At 39.4% G+C, this 23,281-nt stretch overlaps 1 protein-coding gene across 1 annotated transcript in view; it reads left to right on the top strand.

Moving 5' to 3' along the window:
* Positions 1–23,281, top strand: part of astn1 (astrotactin 1) — a 2,207,527-nt gene that overhangs the window by 836,796 nt on the left and 1,347,450 nt on the right. Inside the window, exon 5 of the mRNA XM_043700015.2 lies at positions 2,374–2,481. Within this exon, the coding sequence (XP_043555950.2) occupies positions 2,374–2,481 (108 nt within the window). The remainder of the gene's footprint in view (positions 1–2,373; positions 2,482–23,281) is intronic.

The following is a 23,281-nucleotide window of genomic DNA, read 5'->3' on the forward strand; positions in this document are numbered from 1 at the left end:
TAGGTTTAGGGTGCAAGGGAAAGATTTAAAAGGGACCTAAGGGGCAATTGTTTAACCCACAGGGTGGTGCGTGTATGGAATAAGCTGCCCGAGGAAGTGGTGGAGGTTGGCACAATTACGACATTTAAAAGGCTGGATGGGTATATGAATAAGACAGGTTTAGAGGGATGTGGGCCAAATGCTGGCAAATGGGACTAGATTTATCTAGGATATCTGGTTGGAGGGCAAGTTGGTATGAAGGGTCTGTTTCTGTGCTGTACAGCTCTATGACTCTAAATGCAACCCCTCACAACTCTGCAATTTGAATTCCAATTGTCAATTTTATGTCCATCCAACAAGTCTAGAGAGTGTGTCATTATTAATCATATAACCAATCAATTCTGTCACACTTATATTTCGATCATTTCTCCTACAGTTAAATCTAAATTGCTGGTGTGTTCCACAATATAAAGTACAGGGCATAGTACTGAGCCCTGCAAAACCTCAATGCAAAGAAGTCTGAGCTAGTTTTGGAACCAATTTATCACTTTCCTTTGATTCCCACAGGCTTATATTTTTCTGACCAGCCTGCCTTCTGGGATTTTATTAAAAGCCTTGCTAAATGGGCTACTTTCAATGACTCTCCTTATTATCTTCTCAAAATTTTCATTCAAGTTAGATAGTCACAAGTTCCTTCAACAAATCCATACTGACTGCCTCTGATTAATCTGTGCCTGTCAAAGTGATGATTTATATTGTCCCACAGAATGCTTTCCAATAATTTGCCCAACATTGAGGTAAGGCCGTCTGGCTGTTTTTATTCAGTCCAATTCAGAAAAACAGAATCACAGAATTGTTATAAGGATCCCATTTGGCTCATTGTGTCTATGTATGAATGAAACTTCACATTTGTATTATTTATTTTCAAGGAGCAGAACAACTGGTTATCTATCATTCATAGTTATAAAAATGTACTTGCAATAGTGATTATTAACCCTAAATATTTGTTGTCACCCTTGTCCATATGTTTTGCACAAATTCAGCTACTTCATGATATTGAACTTATTTCACCTGTCAGGGAAGGAGCTGACCGCCAGAAATAACTAGTGCACCATTAGCCTCAGTATTATTTTGATAATTGCATGGGACATGGTCACCATTTATTTTTCTTTTCATCAAATGTCTTTCTTGAAGTATTCAAGTTTATTGAGTATGTAAAATATTCTGTTTAGATTTATTTGCATTTGGTTGAATTAATATATCACAATACAAATTTAATGCCACTTCTTTTTAAATTATGTTTGCCTTGTAATTTGGAATCCTTAGTTTTAAGGCTTTGTTTTTCTCTTTCCACTTTTCTGCAATTATTTCTTCAATATGTTTACTCCTGAATGTAGTAGCATTCAGGCCTGTGGTCAGTCAGTTGCATTTTGTAAGTGGTGAATACTTGTGTGTGCATTATAAATGATTGTTGGCAATATGCTAAACCATAATGGTCATTCCATCATGTACATTCCTGCCAGCATCTATGTTTAGATATGTGTATTGCAATAAAGATCCACTGATAGCGATTGAAAAACAATTTTTATGTGTGTTAAACCGCTCACGTAATTAAATTTCCCAATGCGTTTCACAGGAGCATCATTAGTCAACGTGTGTCACCAAGCTTCATAATTTAATATTAAGGTGGTGAAAAGTTTGGCCAGAGAAGTAGGTTTTATATCAAACGAGCATTTGAAAGGTAGAGAGATTTATGATGAGGGAATTCCAGAGTTATGGGTATGGGAATCAATGATGGAGCCATTAAAATCTGGGATGCTGAACAAGCTGGAATTAAAATTCTGCAGGTACCTGAGACCACTGTGGAGTTAGGGGAGTTTTCACAGATAGAGTAAGGTAAGACCATGAAGGGCTTTGAAAACAAGAAGTTTGAGATGGGGTGTCACTTGCTTGCAAGCCAGTGCAAGCTGAGATTATTTTGCACTTTCAGTCGCTAAGATCCACAACCACACTTGTGCTCTTCCTGGTGTTAAGTTTGAAGATTTTTTGGTGTGTATTGCTCAGCTACACATTATCTGAGTATCTTTTGAAGCTTTAACTTATTTTGCATCAATAGGTAAACTTGTGTTTGAGAACACTGGATCCAAAGGCATGGAATGCGACTGATATGTTGGCTGGTCAAGCTTTCTTTTCCTTATATTTTTCTTTTCTCTCTATTCTTTCTGTATTCACCCAGACTGCACCAATCCTTCATCTTGCATCTAACAATGTTTGGGAAAACATTGTATAAAATATTCCTGGATCACCAAATGTGAAGATGTTTCAGTGAAAAGTTGTTGCATTCACCTTACTACAGTGCTAATGGGTTTCTGAATTTAATTTCCTTCTTTGCAGCTGGCTCTGCCTTTTTGAACCCTGAAGGTGATTCTGGGACTGAAGCCGATAATGAGCCTCAGCTAACATTCTACACTGACCCCTCCCGCAGCAGGCGCCGGAGCAGAGGTAAGAGAGAAAACTGTGTTTCGATATGAAAACCAACTTAGCTGAATACAAAGGGATGGGAGCCTTTTCAAAAACACAGATCATACTGTTCACATACAGTAAGCACAAACATGTCATAGTTACAGAGAATCACTTTAATTTGAGGACATGAGGAAAATAATAAATGTTAAGGACCAGGTGTGATTGGATATCAAATAGAAGCTGAGTTGGAGGTTAAATGCAGATAAAACGGGAGATGCCATCAAGCTAGTGTCAGTCACTGCAAAGTTATGATAACAGTTAACAGCAGCTGTGGTAAAGAGTGTTGTGCAGTTAAATTCAAACACACTTTGAAAACTATCAAACTGAAGACAGTCCAAGGTTAGCTTTGGCACTAAGTAAATATCAAATATCAGAAAAGCCATGACAAACATGGGGAAAATATTGATTCCTTGTGGAACCACAACTAGACACTCGGGAACTACTGCATACTAATCAGAAATTGTACATCTATTAAATGCCAGCAGGATCTGAAGTAGACATGGAGCAGTTTCTCAAGGTTTCCATGAAAGGGGAATTATTGAAAAGTGGAATTTGAATAAAATTCTTATTATTGTAAAGACCTATTGCATACCTATTGCAGAAGCTGTTTTTATTTCAATTTCATGGGTTTGACTTTCATCATCAAGTCTAAATGACACCTAGGGTAAATGATGGTTTCTTTTGTGATAATATCAGATTTGCTGTGCAATCTGTCTTATAGTTCAGATATCCAGACAATAAAGGATAGGCTACTGGAGCCTAATCTTTGTATACCTATGTGCTTTGAATTGCAGAAATATGGATCACAAGTTGTGTATCTCTGCTTTTATCCCATTCCCCTAACAAATATTTGAATGAAAGTGTGTCCCTGACTGATGCTTGTCACATAGGTACAATGAAACAGTCAATTCATATATAATTATTAATCTTGTGTCAAAAATGATAGCAGAAGAAACAGGTAAATTGTCTTAGCCAGAAAAGCTGACTTCAGTTGGATAAAATTGGAATGAGCCCAGATAAAGCTAACAAATGAAGCACAGCACAAACACAGGAAACATCTACCTCCTTGTTTTATAGTGTATTGGCAAGACATATTCACACAAGATGTAATGATAGTGCCGCAAAAACTAGAGTACCTTCACTGTGAAGAAAAATAAACGTTTGTAGTAGACATAAAAAATGTAGCAAATCTAAAAATATAAAAAACTGAACAAAACTATAAAATTACTAATCGGAAATAAAAATTAGGATGCTTAAATTAGTTGTGAAGTGGAGGTGCCTGACGAAGGAGCAGCGCCCTGAAAGCTTGTACTTCTAAATAACCGTGTTAGACTATAACCTAGGGTTGTGTGATTTTTAAACTGAATTACTTGTGAAAGTGGTCATAGTCATAGAGGACTACAGGTTCCTGTCCAGTTGGACAGATGGCTGGTGCTGAGTTTAATCTGAAGGTCACCACACCTCACATGAGAGTGAAAGGCAGGTCTTTCATTCTGACCTCAACTGCTACAGGAATTGAACTTGTGCTGTTGATGTCCAGTCAATTGATCCAACTGAGTGTTAATAACAACTTCATGGCAATGAAAATTATTCTATGAACACACAGTTTGTCAAAGAGTAATTAAAACAAGTATATGGCTGATTAAAGCCACAAAATAATTTTTATGAAGGATGAAAGATTCATCGTGGAATTAAATTATTATTGTTCATTGGCTTTCACAGAGGAGTATTGTCAAGAAAATGGAATGTTAAAGTGAAGGAAGTGCAGCAAAACAGTAGGATTATTATAAATGAAGAATTAGCTTTGAAGAAAGACCTGGTGAAATTCCATGTGTAAAAAGCACAAAGTGTCTTAAAGTACTAATGGAAATCAGAAGAAAAATAACAGGAATTATGTCCAGAGTTTTCAGTTGCGAGAGTGGAGTCAGAAAAAAATTGATTCCATGAACTCGACTTGAGAGAAAGTACCTGGGGACGGGGGAGGTGGGTGAATGTGTTACTGAGAGTCTAGCTGACCGACTCTGCTGAAAATGGCCGTGAAAATGGCTGGGAGTTGAGGCAAGCTATGCCAAAAGGTGACCTCGGTGATCTGGCACTTTTAAAAGTGTAACAAAAAGGGGGAAAAAGATCCCTCTCGCCCTCACCCTTCAGACCACACTACATAATCCAAATGCCCCATCCATACCAACCAAGAACTCCTCATATCCCCCCCAATTCAATTCCCAAAGCCCTTCATAACCGCTTTGACAACCTACAAAACCCAACTCCCATGACACTTCATGCCCCTATGCTGCTCAACTCCCTCCCATGTGTGTCTATGCAAAACTTTATGCCAATGCACAACCATACCACTCATCATCATTTTTATTTAAAGACTATTGCAAGCTTAATGCCAACTTATGCCACCACATGACACCCCCTTCCATCCGCTTGCCCATATCTAACCCTGTATGCCAACTTTTTCTGACACAATGCCCCCACACCAACTTTATTTTGCTCTTAAATCCTCCATGTCAATTAACCCTATATCTACCATACATACTCTAGAGGCATGCTGAGATGAAATAAAGTTCTAAGTTTTGATGACTTCCAATAATTTTTAGGCCAGAAGTCCATATGCATGCAACTGAAACTTTGTTTATTTTCCCTTCATCACCAAATCATCTGTGTTGGACTTCACTATTTTCGAAAGAAAATACTCAAATCCATTAACAAAAACATTTAACTTTATTCAATTACTTAGTCCCTTATAAAAATAAACATTTATTCAATACTTAATCCCTTACAATAAACAATTCTTTGCCTTTCCCCACACTTCAATGACTTGAACCGAAAGATAAAAGAGTGCAGTGACAGCTCTCCCTTTGTGATAAGATGTAAGATCAGTCATGCGGCACGTTTTCTGTGATGATAGCCATCAGGTTTATGTTAACAGACAGAATCAATTTGCAGACACTAATTTCTTTTCAACTGTTGCCTTTCAGTTTAAAAGATATGAGTTTTCAGTGCCTTGAAACTGTGATAATTCCACTTAGATTTTGAATACTTGACAACACAGTAGTTCCAATGAGGTTGACAGTTCCAATTCATTTACATTTTTAGTGCACACCCATGTCTACCTTTTACAATTCCACAGAGCACTTCAGTTGTCTTAATAGTTGGATAGTTAGATTTCCCATCTAACTATCCAAAATTTTCCTTACCTTTGCAAAGAACTCCAGTAAGCTGAGACCTTCTCCTGCAAAGAATAAAGTCCACAAGTCATGTTGGGACATTCCACTAGCTTAAATACAGTCAGGATTCTAGATTTCAAAGCAAAACCTTCAGTGAATTTTGCCTCAGCTTGAGGCTTTCTCTATTATTGGAAAAAAATCAGGTTAGATTCACAAATTTTCAAATACTAGTGCATAAGAATCATGCAAAAACATTGGATGATTGCCAAACACACACCTGTTGTAAAACTCAAAAAGGATGAATGTCCAGCCTAACATTTATAGTACATTAGTTACAAATGGGTGTTGATATAGGATTTAACTAATATCCATGATAGCGTTAATTAAGAACAGGAAGCAGAGAGTTGCCAGACATTTTTAATTGTACTTCTCTAAAGAATTATTCAAATGTACCAAGTCATAGAGTTTTAGAAAGAGTCTGTTTGGCCCATTTTAAGATTTTCTTGATGAAGAAAATGTAGTTCATGTTGTAATATGGATTCTCAAAACACACTTAGCACAGTATCACACGAGTAGCTTCATAGAACACATCTTGAAACAAAATTGAATAATGAAATTAGGATCACTTGGAAGCAGGAAGCAACGAATCTCCTTTCTACAGGCAATGAGCAATTTATTATATTATTGATATTACACAATCCATTTAATCTCTACAAAGATTATCTTTCAAATTTGTAAAGCCAAATCAAACAAACTCTAATGGTATTCTTGATTTGAAGACACTGGTGTTGGACTGGGGTGTACAAAGTTAAAAATCACACAACACCAGGTTATAGTCCAACAGGTTTATTTGGAAGCACTAGCTTTTAGAGTGCTGCTCAAATAAAAGCAAATTACTGCGGATGCTGGAATCTGAAACCAAAAAATAGAAAATGCTGGAAAATCTCAGCGAGTCTGGCAGCATCTGTAAGGAGAGAAAAGAGCTGATGTTTCGAGTCTAACTGACCCTTTGTCAAAGCTAAAAAAAGGGAGAAATAGGGAGGTATTTATACGAGGCTGAGAGAAGGTGAGTCATGGCTCCAGAAGCAAAGGTAGCAATAAAGAGGTGAAAATGACTGTGCATAGAGAGATTATAAAGAGATTAGGAGCTGTGAATGATCAAGACTGAAGCCAGTGCTTTGTGACAAAATATGTGGGGGATGGGGAGGTCGGTGAAGCAGAGGCAAAATGGAAAACAGTGGAGAAGGGTAGCAAAGGGGGAAGAGGAGAGGAAAAAGGTGACGCAAGAGAAAGAGAGACAATCAAGAAATAAGAGGTGCAGAACAGTGAAAAAAGTGTAAAAAAAAAACCCTCCCTATTTCTCCTTTTTTTAGCTTTGACAAAGGGTCAGTTAGACTCGAAACGTCAGCTCTTTTCTCTCCTTACAGATGCTGCCCGATTTGCCAAGTTTTTCCAGCATTTTCTCTTTTTTGGTTTCAGATTCCAGCATTCGCAGTAATTTGCTTTTATCCAGTGTTTAACCCACTGCCACCTGTCTTCCAGAAATGCCTACCCTGAAGAAGTACTGCTCTTCTCTCCGACAGGACTTTTGTTTGTCTCTCTCCCCCTGTCCACCTTCACTGCTTTCCGTTTCTCTCTGTGTGAGCGTATGAGACACACAGACACTCTCCCACAGACACACACTCACGCAGACCCTCTCTCATACACTCACACATATATTCCCACACACACCCTTTCACAGACCTATACCCCTTTACACTCACATACACACACACACTCTCACAGGCACTCATAACCAACACCCACCCCCCCCCCCCTCGCACCCCACTCCACATGCACACATAAGTTTGTGGGGTGAATTTGTACTCACAGAATTACATTTTACTTTGCTCAAAAACTGCATGAATCCATGTAAGATTCTGTAAATCCATTTTTTAGATTAGAATCAGTCTGATCATTGTGACACAAACAGCCTCACAGGGAAGCTCACACCTTCAATACATTATCTGGACTGACATGACACCAATTGTTAAAGTTCCCTTGAGAATGTAACTTTTTAAAAAAGGTTTGCGATTTACATATGAAAGAACTGAAACCAACATGGTAATTCTAATAGATGAGAGACTTAACAAACAATCCAAGTCTTTTTCAATATGTAATTTCAGTTTCATCACACTGTAAACTTTTGCTATAATTTCTGTGTCTTACAATCTTATTCTCCACAACCACCTGATGAAGGAGCAGCACTCCGAAAGCTAGTGCTTCCAAATAAACCTGTTGGATTATAACCTGGTCTTGTGTGATTTTTAACTCTATCTATTTGATGTTACCTCTGCCTGTCTTTCATCATTACCTTTGTATGTAACATTCTATGACCATACCATTTCAGATATCATGTTCCGTATTCGACATTTAATTATTTGTACTTCTCCTTATAATTACTCAATCTGATAGTGACTAAGATTAGATTAGATTAGATTACTTACAGTGTGGAAACAGGCCCTTCGGCCTAACAAGTCCACACCGACCCGCCGAAGCGCAACCCACCCATTCCCCTACATTTACCCCTTTACCTAACACTATGGGCAATTTAGCATGGCCAATTCACCTAACCTGCACATCTTTGGACTGTGGGAGAAAACCGGAGCACCTGGAGGAAACCTACGCAGACACTGGGAGAACGTGCAAACTCCACACAGTCAGTCGCCTGAGTCGGGAATTGAACCCGGGTCTCTGGCGCTGTGAGGCAGCAGTGCTAACCACTGTGCCACCGTGCCGCCCATAATCATTGTTAGTAATGATTCCGGAAATCAAGAACTTAAAGTTAGAATGAAAATATTTGAAGCAAAAATGTTTTGTCAAACAAAATTAAGTTTCAGTTTTGAGAACTCATCTTCATAACTTTTGAGTTTTTTTTATGACTGATATATTTTCTTGCCTTGTTTTGAGCCAGAATCATCCTGTGTAAACTCTATGTTTGTTCCATACATCAATACCTCTTGGGGACAAGATCTTCAAAATAAAATTTTGTTTGAAAGAGTTAAACTTGCCCACAGATCCTAATCCTAACCTATTATCATAATTTTTCTACAGTAACAGATACAATTCTCATAGACACAGATAATTTTTTAAAAAGATACAAATTTCCTACTAGCTCAATGCATTAGATTACTCAACAAATCCCCGCATTTTAAGACTATAACTGTAGCAAAAGCAACATTAATGAAACTCAGGGTGGTGAAGAAGGTGTACATGGAGGATGGTGTTCCCACATGCCATGTTAGTGTCCATGTTAATGATCTGGCATGTCTTACAGAGGTTGCCATGGCATGGTTTTGTTGTCACTGTTTTCCTGAAAGCTGGGTAGTTTCTGCGAGGGATGGTCAGTTTAAGGTTTCACAGCTCTTTAAAGGTAAGAAGTGGAAGTGTAGGGATGGCCCTGGCAATGTTCACTTACTTGGTAGTACTCATGTGATTCGGTCAGTGTTGTCTACCTCTTACGCTGCAGGAAAAGATGCCATGATATATTAGCGAGACAATGCAGACACAATGACAATGGAGTTTTGGACACTGCCCCAGTCAGGGAACACTTCAGCTTCCTATCTTGGGGTAAGCATCCTCCAAGGAGGGCTTTGAGATACACAGCAACGCAGAATCACAGAGCAGAAACTGATAACCAAGTTCTGTACCCATGAAAACAGCCTCAGCCATGATCATGGGTTCCTGTCATGCTACATGTAACCCCACTATAATGTTCTGCATCTGTAAAATCTTCCTTACTGTTCTGTTTTGACACCATCACCTTGATAACTTGTGATCTCTCTGCCATAATTAGTTTGTAAAGTTTTGGATTACTTGTTACTTCAATTAGAACCTCATCTTGTGACTCTTACACCTATCATTATGCCAGCTATTTGGTTTTTCTCTGTAACACCACTTTACTTTAGACTTTTTGTAATAATCTCTCTGCATCAATTAATCAGATCATAGGTCATCCATTCACTTACTGTTCAGTAAAATGTTAACATTTTACTCTCACTGGCTGACACCTTCGATCACCTGCAAAGAATTGTTACTTAGCCTACCAACACTCCACATAGATCATTTTGTACTTTTTTTTGACATTCTTAATTATGTGGAATTATCTTGCAATGATCTCCCCAGCTATAAATCCTGTGCTTATGCGCTTAGCTCTACTCATCTGACAAAGGAGCAGTGCCCCTAAAGTTTGTGATTTCAACTAAACCTGTTGGATTTTAACCTGGGGTCATGTGACTTTTGATTGTCCAGTCCAACACCAGCATCTCCATTTCCTTTGAATAGAGGTTCCATCCTCACCAGCTTGGTGATTGAATGCAAAGTGGTGGCTTTTTTCTGCCAAGTGTAATAGAACCAGCTTTCAGTCTATCTACACCTGAGAATCCATTGGTCTGCAAACAAACAAGAGCAGAGGTTGAAATCTGAGCACTCCTTATTGCCAGCCCCACACCATTCAATTGCCTGAGCACCAGTCACATGGTTGTTGGCAGGCAGAAGACCTTTGTCATATATAAGTGATCACAAGTCCATAGAACAATAAGTTTCCATTTACCAACCAGGACAGCATCTTAATACAGAACCCTTCGGCTCCAGTTCATCTACAACCTAAGTTTCAACTACCACTTGTTCAAGTAGCTATTTAAACAATATTTGCCAGGAGAGTCAGATTACTTAATTTTCAAAAAAAAGCCCACAAAAATCTTTGCTTCTAAAACAGTTCTTTCTTATTTCAGTCCATGAAAGTACAGAAATAAAAAGGTGCGGTCCTTACAATTGCATGCAGGTGGAAACCTTGAGTTAATAACAATGTGGAATAAGTTCAAGCCTGCACCCTCTGTGGATTTATTGTTCTATGCAAAATCTCTGTGAGAATCCAAAGTGTGGGTCATGGTGATTGAATAAAGTCTTCTTGGGGGCAGAATGTCCAAAATCAACAATGCAGTGTAAGAAATATGGCCTCATTTATGCCCAATATTCACATGAAACTTCTGTTTCTTCTTCTACCTTCACTGTTGGAAAGAAATTGCTCAGGTTGAAATGCCTCTACTTTTTTCAAATGCATAATTTTCTTCTATAAGTTAAAATCTTTTTGTTCTTTCCTATTCACTTAATTTGCCTAAGCTATTTTTAAACATTATCAATCCCCTTCAAGCTTATCAGCAATCCATATAGTTTGCTGTGTGAGACTTTCCAGTATTATAAGAAGTATTTCCCACACCCTTGTATAGAATAAGTATTAAATCCAAATTACCTATCACACCTGAATTCCCAAGTTAACCAATTAGCTTACCTCCTGAAGAAGAAGGCCAGCATATTTATATGACACAATGTCTCGTATTAACCATCTTTAATGGTCTCTGTTCTTTGTAAAATGATCATTAATAGCATCCTTTACAATGCTCTGAAGCGTTACCCCACAACTAATATTAGGCAAACTGCAGGTTCCTGCCTCATTTCAGGACTATGATTTATGAAATAACCTGACCCCAAATGTGAAATTAATGATTTGTAATAGCTTTAAGTTATCTCTTATTCCTTAATAGACCTTTTGAGCCATTCAACTAAATTACAGTTTATCGGGCTGAACTTGACCATTTCTACCTTAGTGTCATCTGCCTTCTATTATCCTAAAATTAAATTGTATGAATTAGTTACAATTTGTAACTCATTTCTTGTATTCATTGTCCTATGCATAGTCTGTATACCACAGTCAATAGAGTTACAATCTGAAGTGGCATCTGGCAAATGTTTAAAAAAGAAACCTAACCAATTTGTCAATCGGATAATAGTCTGTAATACATTCAGAAGGATGAATTGCTCTTTTTATAAATCACCAAGATTACTCTATTGGATTACAATCTGCAAAACATTTTTTGACATTCCTGGTCCCATGTAAGGTTATGCATTTAATACTTGGTAGCTAGAACACTGATGCAGGAGGTGAAAGGAAATAAAATAAACACAATTAAAGGCTGCTGCAGGACCTTAGCACATAGTGAAACAAAGAATGGTGCCAGACTGATTGCAAAGAATTTCAGTGGCCAAGATGGTTTGGATATGGGTGTCGACAAAGAGGTAAAACCAAAAATGTATAGCCAGCCTGAAACCTGAATCGATCCTGCAGTTTCTAAGTTTCGCTGAGGTACATGTTCACAATCGAGTGGGAGGTCTCCTTGGAGACTTTGGGTCAGATTTTTAAAGATTTAAGCAATCGTTCAGTTTGAGATTCTGGATTAACGTCAGTGTACGGGCCTGTTTAGAAGTAGCCAGATCAATAAGACGAGCATAGTTGGGAGTGATTGATTCATGAAACTGATGTGGGGAAATGATGCAGCAGTAACACAACTGAATTAGTAACCCAGAGCCCAAGGTTAAGGTTCTGGAGATGTGGGTCCAGATTGTACAATCGCAACTAGTGGAATTGAAATGTAATTAATAGATCTGCAACTGATTTTGTCTTAGTGATGAAACTATTACCAATTGTCGTAAGAATCCATCCGGATTGCTAGTGTTCATGACTGTGGAATGGGAACATTTTATTCGTTCTACCAAGGATCTGAGTTGAGGAACAAGGGGAGCAGGACCAGTATCATTAATGACACCACAAAAAGTAGGGGCAATGCCAAAGGCACATTTAACTGCCTTCTCCTCTCTATCACTTGCCACTCCCCAGGAGGGTGGAGAAGAAGGACATAGAAATCCAGCTTGAAGAATATTAAACTCCAACACAGGGGCTACAGCCACACACACACATACAAAATGTCATTTTCCAAATATTTGAATATCTCCTGAGCCTTGGGCTTTCATAAGAGAGTGGCATTGACATCTGCAGTCTTCTTCATGGTGCACTGGGTTTGTCAGTTTCAGTAGCTATCACTGAAACTGGTTCTCTGCTCAGAGTTTGAAATGTGGATTGTGTCCAGAACTGGGAACAATATCAAATGTGGAGATTGATTGTGATGCAATGGGTACAAGAGGGCAATAAGATGATGGTGAATGTGAGTTGTTCAGATCCAGGGAGCTTCTGAGAGAGGGAGACATAAAGGGGAATAAGAGCTGTATGGTGTGTTGGCCCGAGGACTGCTGTATTGGAAGACATTGAGGAAGTAAGTGTTTGGGAATTGCAGTGAGATGCTGCACATACTTCCTGATCTTACAATATTAGCAAAACTGCATTATCCAAGTTTGAGGGACCACACTTCTTCTATTCTTGTCCTCAGCCACATCTATCTTGTTGGGTTGATAGGCCAGCTTCCTTCTCCCATGTTTAGGAAGCAACAATTCATTTCAGGTCCTCAGATGCCACAGCAGGATCCCCAGAGAGGAGAACAGGGTAGGGGATAACTTTCCCAGCTCCATGAAACATTCTTATCATTACTAAAGCCTCAGAAAGCAGTATAGAGTTCAAACTCTCCACCATTTGTCATCATCCCTTTAACTAAATATCCCTTCTCTGTTCTCGACACCCTCCTGCTTGCACATTCTTGTCTATTAGGAAGCTCAAAAGCAGCAAGTTATGCACCAAACCATGCCTGAGTTAGAGAACTAATCCAAATAGATTCCAAGCCCATTGTCGATCCTGAAACACAATTCATGCCCCATCCTCAATTTCCAACCTCACTGCTCGGACTCACTATTCTGTTAAAGTGTTGCCCATGATGTCTTTGTTTCCTAAACTTAAAGTTTTGCACTTTGGGAATGCAGATATAACTTTGAAGAAATAACAGTGCTGAAAGTGCACTTGTCAACCACTTGATGTTTGACGAATCTGGGATTTATCACGAACTGATTAAAGAGAAAATAGGGAAACAGAGAAGGGAGTATAGAAGAAGGGAGTGGAGAAATTGAATAACATATGAAAACTGACAGAAGAAGCAAGTGTAATCTTAGAAATGGGGGGCGGGGGCAGCATCTGTTTCATAATGTTCCACAGCAGCACCATTAAGTTACAGTTTTATAACTGCAGGCTAAAAGAGTCAGTGATGAAATCTGAGAGAGACTGCTCACTGCTGGACTTATTAAATGCCAAGAAGTGAGTCTGATGATCTAGTCATAACAGCAACATTTTAGCTGTTATGTGTGGCTGTACATCATAATGAGTCACCCTTATAAAGTAATTAGAGTTCAGATTGCATGGCATTTAAAATGGTTGCTAAATTTTATCTTAACCTTTGAACTTAGGCGCTGATTTTATTGTCATTGAAAAGTGGCATTAAAGGAACCTAAATTGTATGGATTGTAGGGTGTCTGTATTTAGTTCATAAATGGTGCTTCAAACATTTTACAACTCACCGAGGTGCTTAGTCTGTTGGTGGGCTCAAACAGAAAAATGTTTATAATAAAATCACAGAGGAATTGTAACATAATACATCATAATATTTTTCCTGTTTCAAAATAATTAGCAACATAGAATTGGGTTTGAGTTAAAATTCTTTGTTTCAAAATCCAACACTGATGCAAACCACGAAACAATGTCTTTCATTCAGAACAGTGTAATGTTCTGATAGTGCAAGTAAACTCCAGTTCTGAGTGGAACAACCACGACTGTGAACATGTGAGTGCCTGTTTCTTTTGTTTTCAGTACAACTTGTAGCCCCTGCTTGTTCCTGCAGCCAAAGTGTCCTCGGGAAGATGGGTCACACTGAGGGCACCGATATCAAATTAGAGTCTTGATAGCTAACATGATAAGATTGCAGTTCTTCTCTCCAGGCAGTCACTCTTGAGATCAGTCATGAGTATTCTAACATTTCAAGTGCCACATTTTGAGTGTCTGCTCTTTACTGTTGAGTACAACACCGGATACTCTGCATTAATTGACCTGAAGAATGTTTTTGACTTGGCACTTTACGAGGCTCTGTGCACTATGTTTCAATGATTTGAGTGTCCAAGAAAGCTCATCACAATCCTGCTAGTGATTTCTCATAGTGATATGACTGCAACTTCCTTGACTGGGAAATCTGAAACAGACATTTTCAACATCAGGACTGTCGTCACACAGACCTCCATACTGTCAATGACTCTTCACTTCAGTGAAGATCATCTGCCCTCTGGTGTTAAATACTGTCCACACAGAAACTTCTTTAACCTCAATCATCTCCAAGCCAAAAATGAATTGATCTCCATTTGTGTATACATGGTCCACTGTTTATAGATGATTGCACTGCACCAGATTTTGATCTTGCTAATTCTACACATAAGTGACTTAATCTGTCCTTGAACGCTGCCAAAACAAGACTCCGACCTACCCAGATATGATTACTCAACTGATCCACCTCCCATATATGTTATAGAGTCATAGAGTCATAGAGATGTACAGCATGGAAACAGACCCTTCGGTCCAACCAGTCCATGCCGACCAGATGTCCCAACCCAATCTCGTCCCTCCTGCCAGCACCCGGCCCATATCCCTCCAAACCCTTCCTATTCGTATACCCATCCAAATGCCTCTTAAATGTTGCAACTGTACCAGACTCCGCCACTTCCTCTGGCAGCTCATTCCATACACATACCACCCTCTGTGTGAAAAAGTTGCCCCTTAGGTCTCTTTTATATCTTTCCCCTCTCACCCTGAACCTATCCCCTCTAGTTCTGGACTCCCCGTCACCAGGGAAAAGACTTTGCCTATTTACCCTAACCATGCCTCTCATAATTTTGTAAACCTCTATAAGGTCATCCCTCAGCCTCCGATGTTCCAGGGAAAACAGCCCCAGCCTGTTTAGCCTCTCCCTCTAACTCAAATCCTCCAACCCTGGCAACATCCTTGTAAATCCTTTCTGAACGCTTTCAAGTTTCACAACATATTTCCAATAGGAAGGAGACCAGAATTGCACGCAATATTCCTAAAGTGGTCTAACCAATATCCTGTACAGCCGCAACATGACCTCCCAACTCCTGTACTCAATACTCTGACCAATAAAGGAAAGCATACCAAATGCCGCCTTTACTATCCTATCTACCTGTGACTTCACTTTCAAGGAGCTGTAAACCTGCACTCTAAGATCTCTTTGTTCAGCAACACTCCCTAGGACCTTACCATTAAGTGTATAAGTCCTGCTAAGGTTTCCTTTCCCAAAATGCAGCACCTCTCATTTATCTGAATTAAACTCCATCTGCCACTTCTCGGCCCATTGGCCCATCTGGTCAAGATCCTGTTGTAATCTGAGGTAACCCTCTTTGCTGAGGTAACCCACTACACCTCCGATTTTGGTGTCATCTGCAAACTTACTAACTGTACCTCTTATGCTCGTATCCAAATCATTTATGTAAATGACAAACAGTAGAGGACCCAGCACCGATATTTGTGGCACTTCACTGGTCACAGGCCTCCAGTCTGAAAAACAACCTTCCACCACCACCCTCTGTCTTCTACCTTTGAGCCAGTTCTGTATCCAAATGGCTAGTTCTCCTTGTATTCCGTGAGATCTAACCTTGTTAATCAGTCTCCCATGCGGAACCTTGTCGAAAGCCTTACTGAAGTCCATATAGATCACATCTACTGCTCTGCCCTCATCAATCCTCTTTGTGACTTCCTCAAAAAACTCAATCAAGTTTGTGAGACATGATTTCCCACGCACAAAGCCATGTTGATTATCCCTAATCAGTCCCTGCCTTTCCAAATACATGTACATCCTGTCCCTCAGGATTCCCTCCAACAACTTGCCCACCACTGACGTCAGACTCACTGGTCTATAGTTCCCTGGCTTGTCCTTATCATCCTTCTTAAACAGTGGCACCACGTTTGCCAACCTCCAGTCTTCCAGCACCTCACCTGTGACTATCAATGATACATCTCTCTCAGCAAGAGACCCAGCAATCACTTCTCTAGCTTCCCACAGAGTTCCAGGGTACACCTGATCAGGTCCTGGGGATTTATCCACCTTTACCTGTTTCAAGACATCCAGCACTTCCTCCTCTGTAATATGGACATTTTGCAAGATGTCACCATCTATTTCCCTACAGTCTATATCTTCCATATCCTTTTCCACAGTAAATACTGATGCAAAAGCGTCTTTGGTCAGCCGGGTCTGGACTCATGGTGGAGGCTGCAGAAGAAAGTTGGATTTTCTTCCAGGATTTTCTTTTTATTCTTAAAATATTCAGATTGCACCGGACTGTGGTGACAGTTGAAGTTTATCACTCTGTTTTGCTGTGTTGTTCATTGTGGAGTGCAAGCAACAATATATTATCATCATCATCATTTGGATGAACTGGCACTACAGAAGAAGGGTCCCTGGAATATGTTGAGCATTTCCTATATCTTGGCAGTTGCCTCCCTCAAAAGGCCACTACTGATGTAGAGATCCTACTCTGGGCCTGTTACGCCAGTTCATCCGAATGATGATGATATATTGTTGCTTGCACTCCACAATGAACAATACAGCAAAACAGTGAAAAACTTCAACTGTCACCACAATCCGACGCTATCTGAACATTTTAAGAATAAAAAGATAATGTTGGAAGAAAGTCCATCTTCCTTCTGCAGCCTCCACTATGAGTCCAGAGCCGGCTGAACAAAGACACCTGTGTTGCTACCCCTCCATCGCCTGCGCCGCACCCACCAATGGCAGCGTCGCCACTCTTCAGGTGCCATCTCCTCATCGCCATCAGTACCAGGTTCCGTGCTGGACCCACACTGGTCCTGCAGCCAGGGGCCCCCAGGTCCACTGTCCACCTCTGACTTACTGATAACCAGGGGACCCCTGCTTCAGGCCTACCACAACCAGGAGTCCCTGCCACAGATCCCAAGGCAGGCCTCCACCACCTGGAATGCCTCACTCCAGGCCTACGGCAACTAGGATTTCTTGGCTCTGTTGAAGCCTCACCGATGCCAGTAGCCCCCACTCCGGGGCCACCACACCTAGGAGTCCCTGTCTCTTCTGCCATGTCATCACTCTTTGCGTGTCCAAGTACTCTCCCTTTCCTCAGCCACCCAGCGATCCTCCTGGTCTGGAGCGCATCTGGCGGGATACAAAACGGTGTCATCCTTTCACAGAGCAGCAAATGTTTAGAGACCTCTGAAAGTCAGCAAAAGTTCAGAGTCGTTGTTTTCATTGTACTCCTATACTTTACTGAGATCTGAACTGTGTATCAGCATCACATGAGATTTTAGGAGAGAAATTTCAACAACTTCGGCCACATCCTTCAGGTTTAATGGGAGGACTGTTCAACAAATACTAGCATCCATCTTGAATCTATGTCCACAAGCATTCAGACAAAATCCCTGCAAAATGAATTTCAGTGTACTGGACACTATTTCTGGATAGTCCCTGACTGGTCCTGTCTGTCAACTTTCAAATGGCCAAAAATGTGATTTGAATTGCAGGGTTATTAACCTTCATGACTGCAAGGAGCTTTCTACAAGTTGGCGACAAGTCCGTCAACATGCATCATTTGAGTCCCAGTGCCTGAACAAAGAGGCAGAGATGTGGCATAGAAGGAGAGAAAAATAAAGTAAACTATTTGGTCTGGATCCACTCTGCTCCATCTACCAAAAAGCCTGTGATTTGAGACTCTTCTTTAGCTCGTTCGTTGCGTATGGTCTAGACATAAGCATTTTCTAATCCTCCAGTGGATGAGCATGACCGTCAAAGATTTAAAACAAAATAATGAGTTGAACCATGGATCAAGAAGGTTCTAGATATGGTTTTTTTTGGGGGGTTGAGTTTTAACTACATGTAAATAGATTGTCTTTTGTCTAGGCTGAGCTCAGTAATCCCAAATAGTATGGAAGTTGCTGAGCTGTTATAAGCCTTGGCTGTTTTGGACAACAGAGGAAGAAATCAACTATAATTCCTGCAGTTGTTTCTGTCCTCTGAACAACAGTCACTAAACATGGGGAAGTAAATTGATTTATCTGCACTGCTTCACATTCAGTCTTTGAAAAGTTGGTTTCTCATCAGCTGAAAATTTTTACGTTGTGCCAACACTGAGGTAAAATGGAACGTTGGACACTACTGGATCCAATGCACAAGTATGAAAAATGGATGAAAATTAATGTGTGCCACTTAGAGCAAGTGTGAATTTCAGGCCCTCGAATGTTTGGATGTGAGAGTTTTCAAATTCAGAGATACATAATGACAATGTGTATGTGGAACCAAAAGCTCTTAATGATGATGATGATTAGAGTATTTCACAGTCCAGAAGGATATGTTGTTTCAAAGATGTATTTAGCATGTGCTTTTAAACCACGGAAGAAAACATTAATCAATTTCCAATGAATTTATGTAAAAGAACAAATCTGTGTGTCTGGTGGGCTTGTAAACAGGCTCATGAAGACAGAAAGATGCTCAGGGTAAATCACCTTGTATCCCCAACTGCAAATGCTTGATATTTACAAAAAAGCATTGAAGGAGGAAAAACACATTTCACTATGCATATACCAGAATAAAGGTGCTGCAAAAAATGGAGGACGATCCATGAAAAAATATTAGATCTCGTTAGTTTGCAGATTACTTAATGTAATTATGATGAATCATATGACTGGTAAAAATTACGTGTAAAGAACAATTGTAATTACTGTGCTGGGCAGGCAAGCAAATTCAAAGCAAGTTCAAAACGTGGTTAAAAAATGCTGAGTGAAAAATAATGTAAAGGATGTTCTCAGACAAGAAATGGTGAAGTAGACATAGTTAACCTCAAGATAAGTGACAGAAAAATGCTTATGTTCATCCTTCTGCAAAGCAGCAAATGTTTCGACCCCTCTGCAAGTCAGCAAAAATGCTTATGTTAAGCTAGTTGTAATTTCATACTGCAGTTGCTAAGAAGCAAAGGACAAAACCAAATCTGATGGTGTAGGATTGCTATTAGTACAGTTACAACAGGTATAAGGAATGAAAGAACCTGAAATGTAATGTCTGTTTTCTCTCTACTGATGCTGCCAGATGTAGAATCCCAACAGAGTGGAAACAGGCCATTCGGCCCAACAAGTTCTCAGAGCATCCCACCCAGACCCATCCTCTTACTCTCTCCCTGCAACCCTACATTTCCCATGGCTAGCACATTCAACCTGCATGTCCCTGGACACAATGAGCAATTTAGTATCGCCAGTCCATCTAACCTCTACATATTTGGACTGTGGGAGGAAACCAGAGCACCCAGAGGAATCCCACGCAGATGTGGGGAGAACATGCAAACTCCACACAACTGTCACTCGAGGTGGAATCGAACCCAGGGCCCTGGTGCTTAATGCAGCAGTGCTAACTACTGAGCCACGTGTGACCCCTGCTGATCTTCTCCAGCAACTATATATTTTTCTTGTTTTTTTTATTTCTTTCATGTCTCCAATATATGCAGTTCTTTGTTTTATTACCTGAAAGAGATCTATTTACAACATCAGCGAAAGTTTGATGAGGAGGGGTACTTGGATGTGCAATCTTGTTTGATTTTTGTTATTTTCGAGCTTGTATCTGCCACAGATAACATCTGATCCATCTTTTATCTTGTGGTTCGATGCTGCACAGTGAGTTTACTTTCAAGGCAGTCTGGCCAAGGAGAAGACAAAGTAAAAAAACTGACTTTAGACTTAGACTTCAAAGTAACTTTATTAAACATTACCATGTACATTATTCCTGCATATACCAGGTTCTGATCTTGTGATTATATTATGTAGGAGCTAATTTATCTTCACTTGTTCATGCCCATGCGCTCACAAGATTGACTCACATTCTTAAAAGTAGTGTTGTGTAATTTTGTGTGGTAGTTTAGTTAGTCTGATGTAACTTCAACTATATTGTGGTACTTACGCTCAGTGTGGTGCAACTCCTCCCTTTGAATTAGTCTTACACCAGATTGTCTAAAAGCTTAGTGGTGAACATTTGTAAAAATTTTATTATCATTGAATGTGCTTCGTTTTTAATTGCCATTCCATTCTCTTTGTAATTTTAAATGTAACAGATGCTCTGTGTGTTCTACACATTTTCTTTGAAATTCCTCAGCTGTCATTTGAATCTATGTCCTGAATTCCTTTATTTCAGAAATATTTGCAAAACTTAGGATGTACAAACTTCTCTCAAAGCAATTAAGTTTGATAACTCTGCAGCTAGCTCTAACATTGCCTTATTTGTCTTGATCTCCAACAGTTCCACTTGCAGAGAAAACATGAACAATATACTTGCAAGATTTTCCCAGCATCTTATTTCCCTCACTCAAACAGCTTGTTTACATTTGACATAAAAGAGAACATAAAAGCAAGAAAGCTTACCCCTGAAGTCAAAGAAAGATAAAGCTTGGTGGAAGGATTGCCTTTTACCAGATGTGGTGTACTTGGTGTTGGATCATTTTAAGTTCAGAGCAATTTATAAATTTACAAATATGTTATGAGAAATGTCAGCTGGCCACCAAAAAGCTCAGCCTCCGAGTGGATAGCAATCTGAAGCAAAGTAAGAGTTTTGAGATTTTCTAAGAAAAGATCTTTCAAAAACCCATTCACCATAAATAATAACTGAATTGTAGTTAAAAATCACACAATACCAGGTTATAGTCCAACAGGTTTAATTGGAAGCACTAGCTTTCAGACCACTGCTCCTTCATCAGGTGGTTCATCAGGTGGTATCCCCAAATCCTAACTGAATTGAAGATTCATTGGCATTAGTTTTTCACAGATGAGGCAATGAGCAGCAAATAGATGGCAATATTTGGATAAAAATAAAGAGAAGACCAGATTTAACTACAGGCAGAGAGATGCTTTGAGGTTGTTGCTAATGCATTTTGCTACAAAACTTAATATCAGGAGCTTCGAGCAATCAAAAGTTTTTAAAATTGAGAAAGCTGGATGACTTCTTAGAATTCACTGGGATACCATATATAATTTTCCATGATAAGTGGTGCAAGTTGGAAAACGTGTCCTTTTCTTGAAAGTAAACTTTGCCAGATTTTAATCATGTAATAAACATATTATTGAAAATGTAATGGTATATTTAGATAACAAAGATAAATGACAGACTTTGAACACATTCTGCTGGTAGATGAAGGTTTTCGTACTTCGAGTTTGGCGATGATTACCAATTCAAGTTTGGGTCATTCTATGCTTAAATATAATATTCCAGTCTGCTCAACAGAGAATTATTGAATGGTTACTTCACAAAAGGAGGCCATGCAGTCTATCATATTTGTGCTATGTTCACTCCTGTGCATTTTCTCTGTAACCTTGCAACTGTTTCCTGATCAGACAATGACAAAGTTCTCGTTGAAAAGTTTGATTGACCTTGCTTCCACCACACTCAGGCTGCACATTCTGAATCCTAAACACACCTGAGTGAAAAGATTTTATCTCGTGTCATCATTGCCAAGTATGCTACATCATGCTCTATATCTCTCAATCCTTCCACCACTTCTTATCTACTCACCCTTCATGATTTTGAATTGCTCTACCAACTCTCTCGGCATTGGACTGGGGTGTACAAAGTTAAAAATCATGCAACACCAAGTTATAGTCCAACAGGTTTATTTGGAAGCGCTAGTTTTCAGAGTGCTGCTCCTTCGTCAGGTAGTTGTGGAGTATAAGGTTGTAAGACACAGAATTTATAGCAAAAGTTTACAGTGTGATGCAACTGAAATTATACATTGAAAAAGACCTGGATTGCTTGCTAACTCAACTTTTAGAATGACCAAGTTGGTTTCAGTTCTTTCATATAGAAATCCAAGAACTTTTTTAAAGTTACATTCTCAAGTGAACTTTAACAGTAGGTGCCATGTCAGCTTAGATAATGCATTGAAAGTGTAAGGATAAAGTCCATCTGTCTGTGTCCCAAAGTTCAGACTGATTCTATTTCTAAAAATAAGGGTTTACATAATCTTACATGGATTCTATGAATATATCATTTCAATATATCATTTCAGTTGCATCACACTGACAGCTTTTGCAATAAATTTTGTATTTTACAATCTTATACTCCACAATCACCTGATGAAGGAGCAACGCCCCGAAAGTTAGTGCTTCCAAATAAACCTGTTGGACTATAACCTGGTATTGTGTGATTTTTAACTCTCAGTCTTCAGTCCAGAAAAGGACTTTGAGCCCAAAGAGCCTGCACCTACAACAAAACTACTGTCAATCTACACTCGTCCTATTTTCCATTCTTGGCCTTGAATGTTTTAACATTGCTCATCCAAGTACTTGTTAAAGGTTGTGAGGGTTTCTTCTTTGACTACCCTCCTAGGCACCTAGGCAGTGCATACCCATCACTCTGAGTGAAAAGTCTTTTCCTCATATCCTCCCTAAACCGTCCGCCTTTTACCATTAAAACATGTTCCCTACCATTGACACTTCAACAAAAGAGAATAGGTGCCTTTCTATCTTTCTATCATCCCTGGATTCATTCTCATGAATCTTTTCTGCACCCTCTCCAATACTTCACATCCTTTCCAAAGAGTGGTATCTCGAACTGGACATAATACTCCAACTGAGGATGAGTTAGTGTTTTATACTAAATCTCTCAACCTGTGCTGCCATCTTCAATGATTAATGCAAATATGAACACAGGTTCCTCAATTCCCACATCCTCTTTAGAGCTGTCTTTGCTCTGCTGTTTTTCCCTCCGAAATGAATGACTTTGCACTAGACTGCATTA

This window comes from Chiloscyllium plagiosum, unplaced genomic scaffold (genome assembly GCF_037043375.1).
Source record: "Chiloscyllium plagiosum isolate Xiang-an unplaced genomic scaffold, Cpla_swu_hap1 HiC_scaffold_9, whole genome shotgun sequence".
NCBI lineage: Eukaryota > Metazoa > Chordata > Chondrichthyes > Orectolobiformes > Hemiscylliidae > Chiloscyllium > Chiloscyllium plagiosum.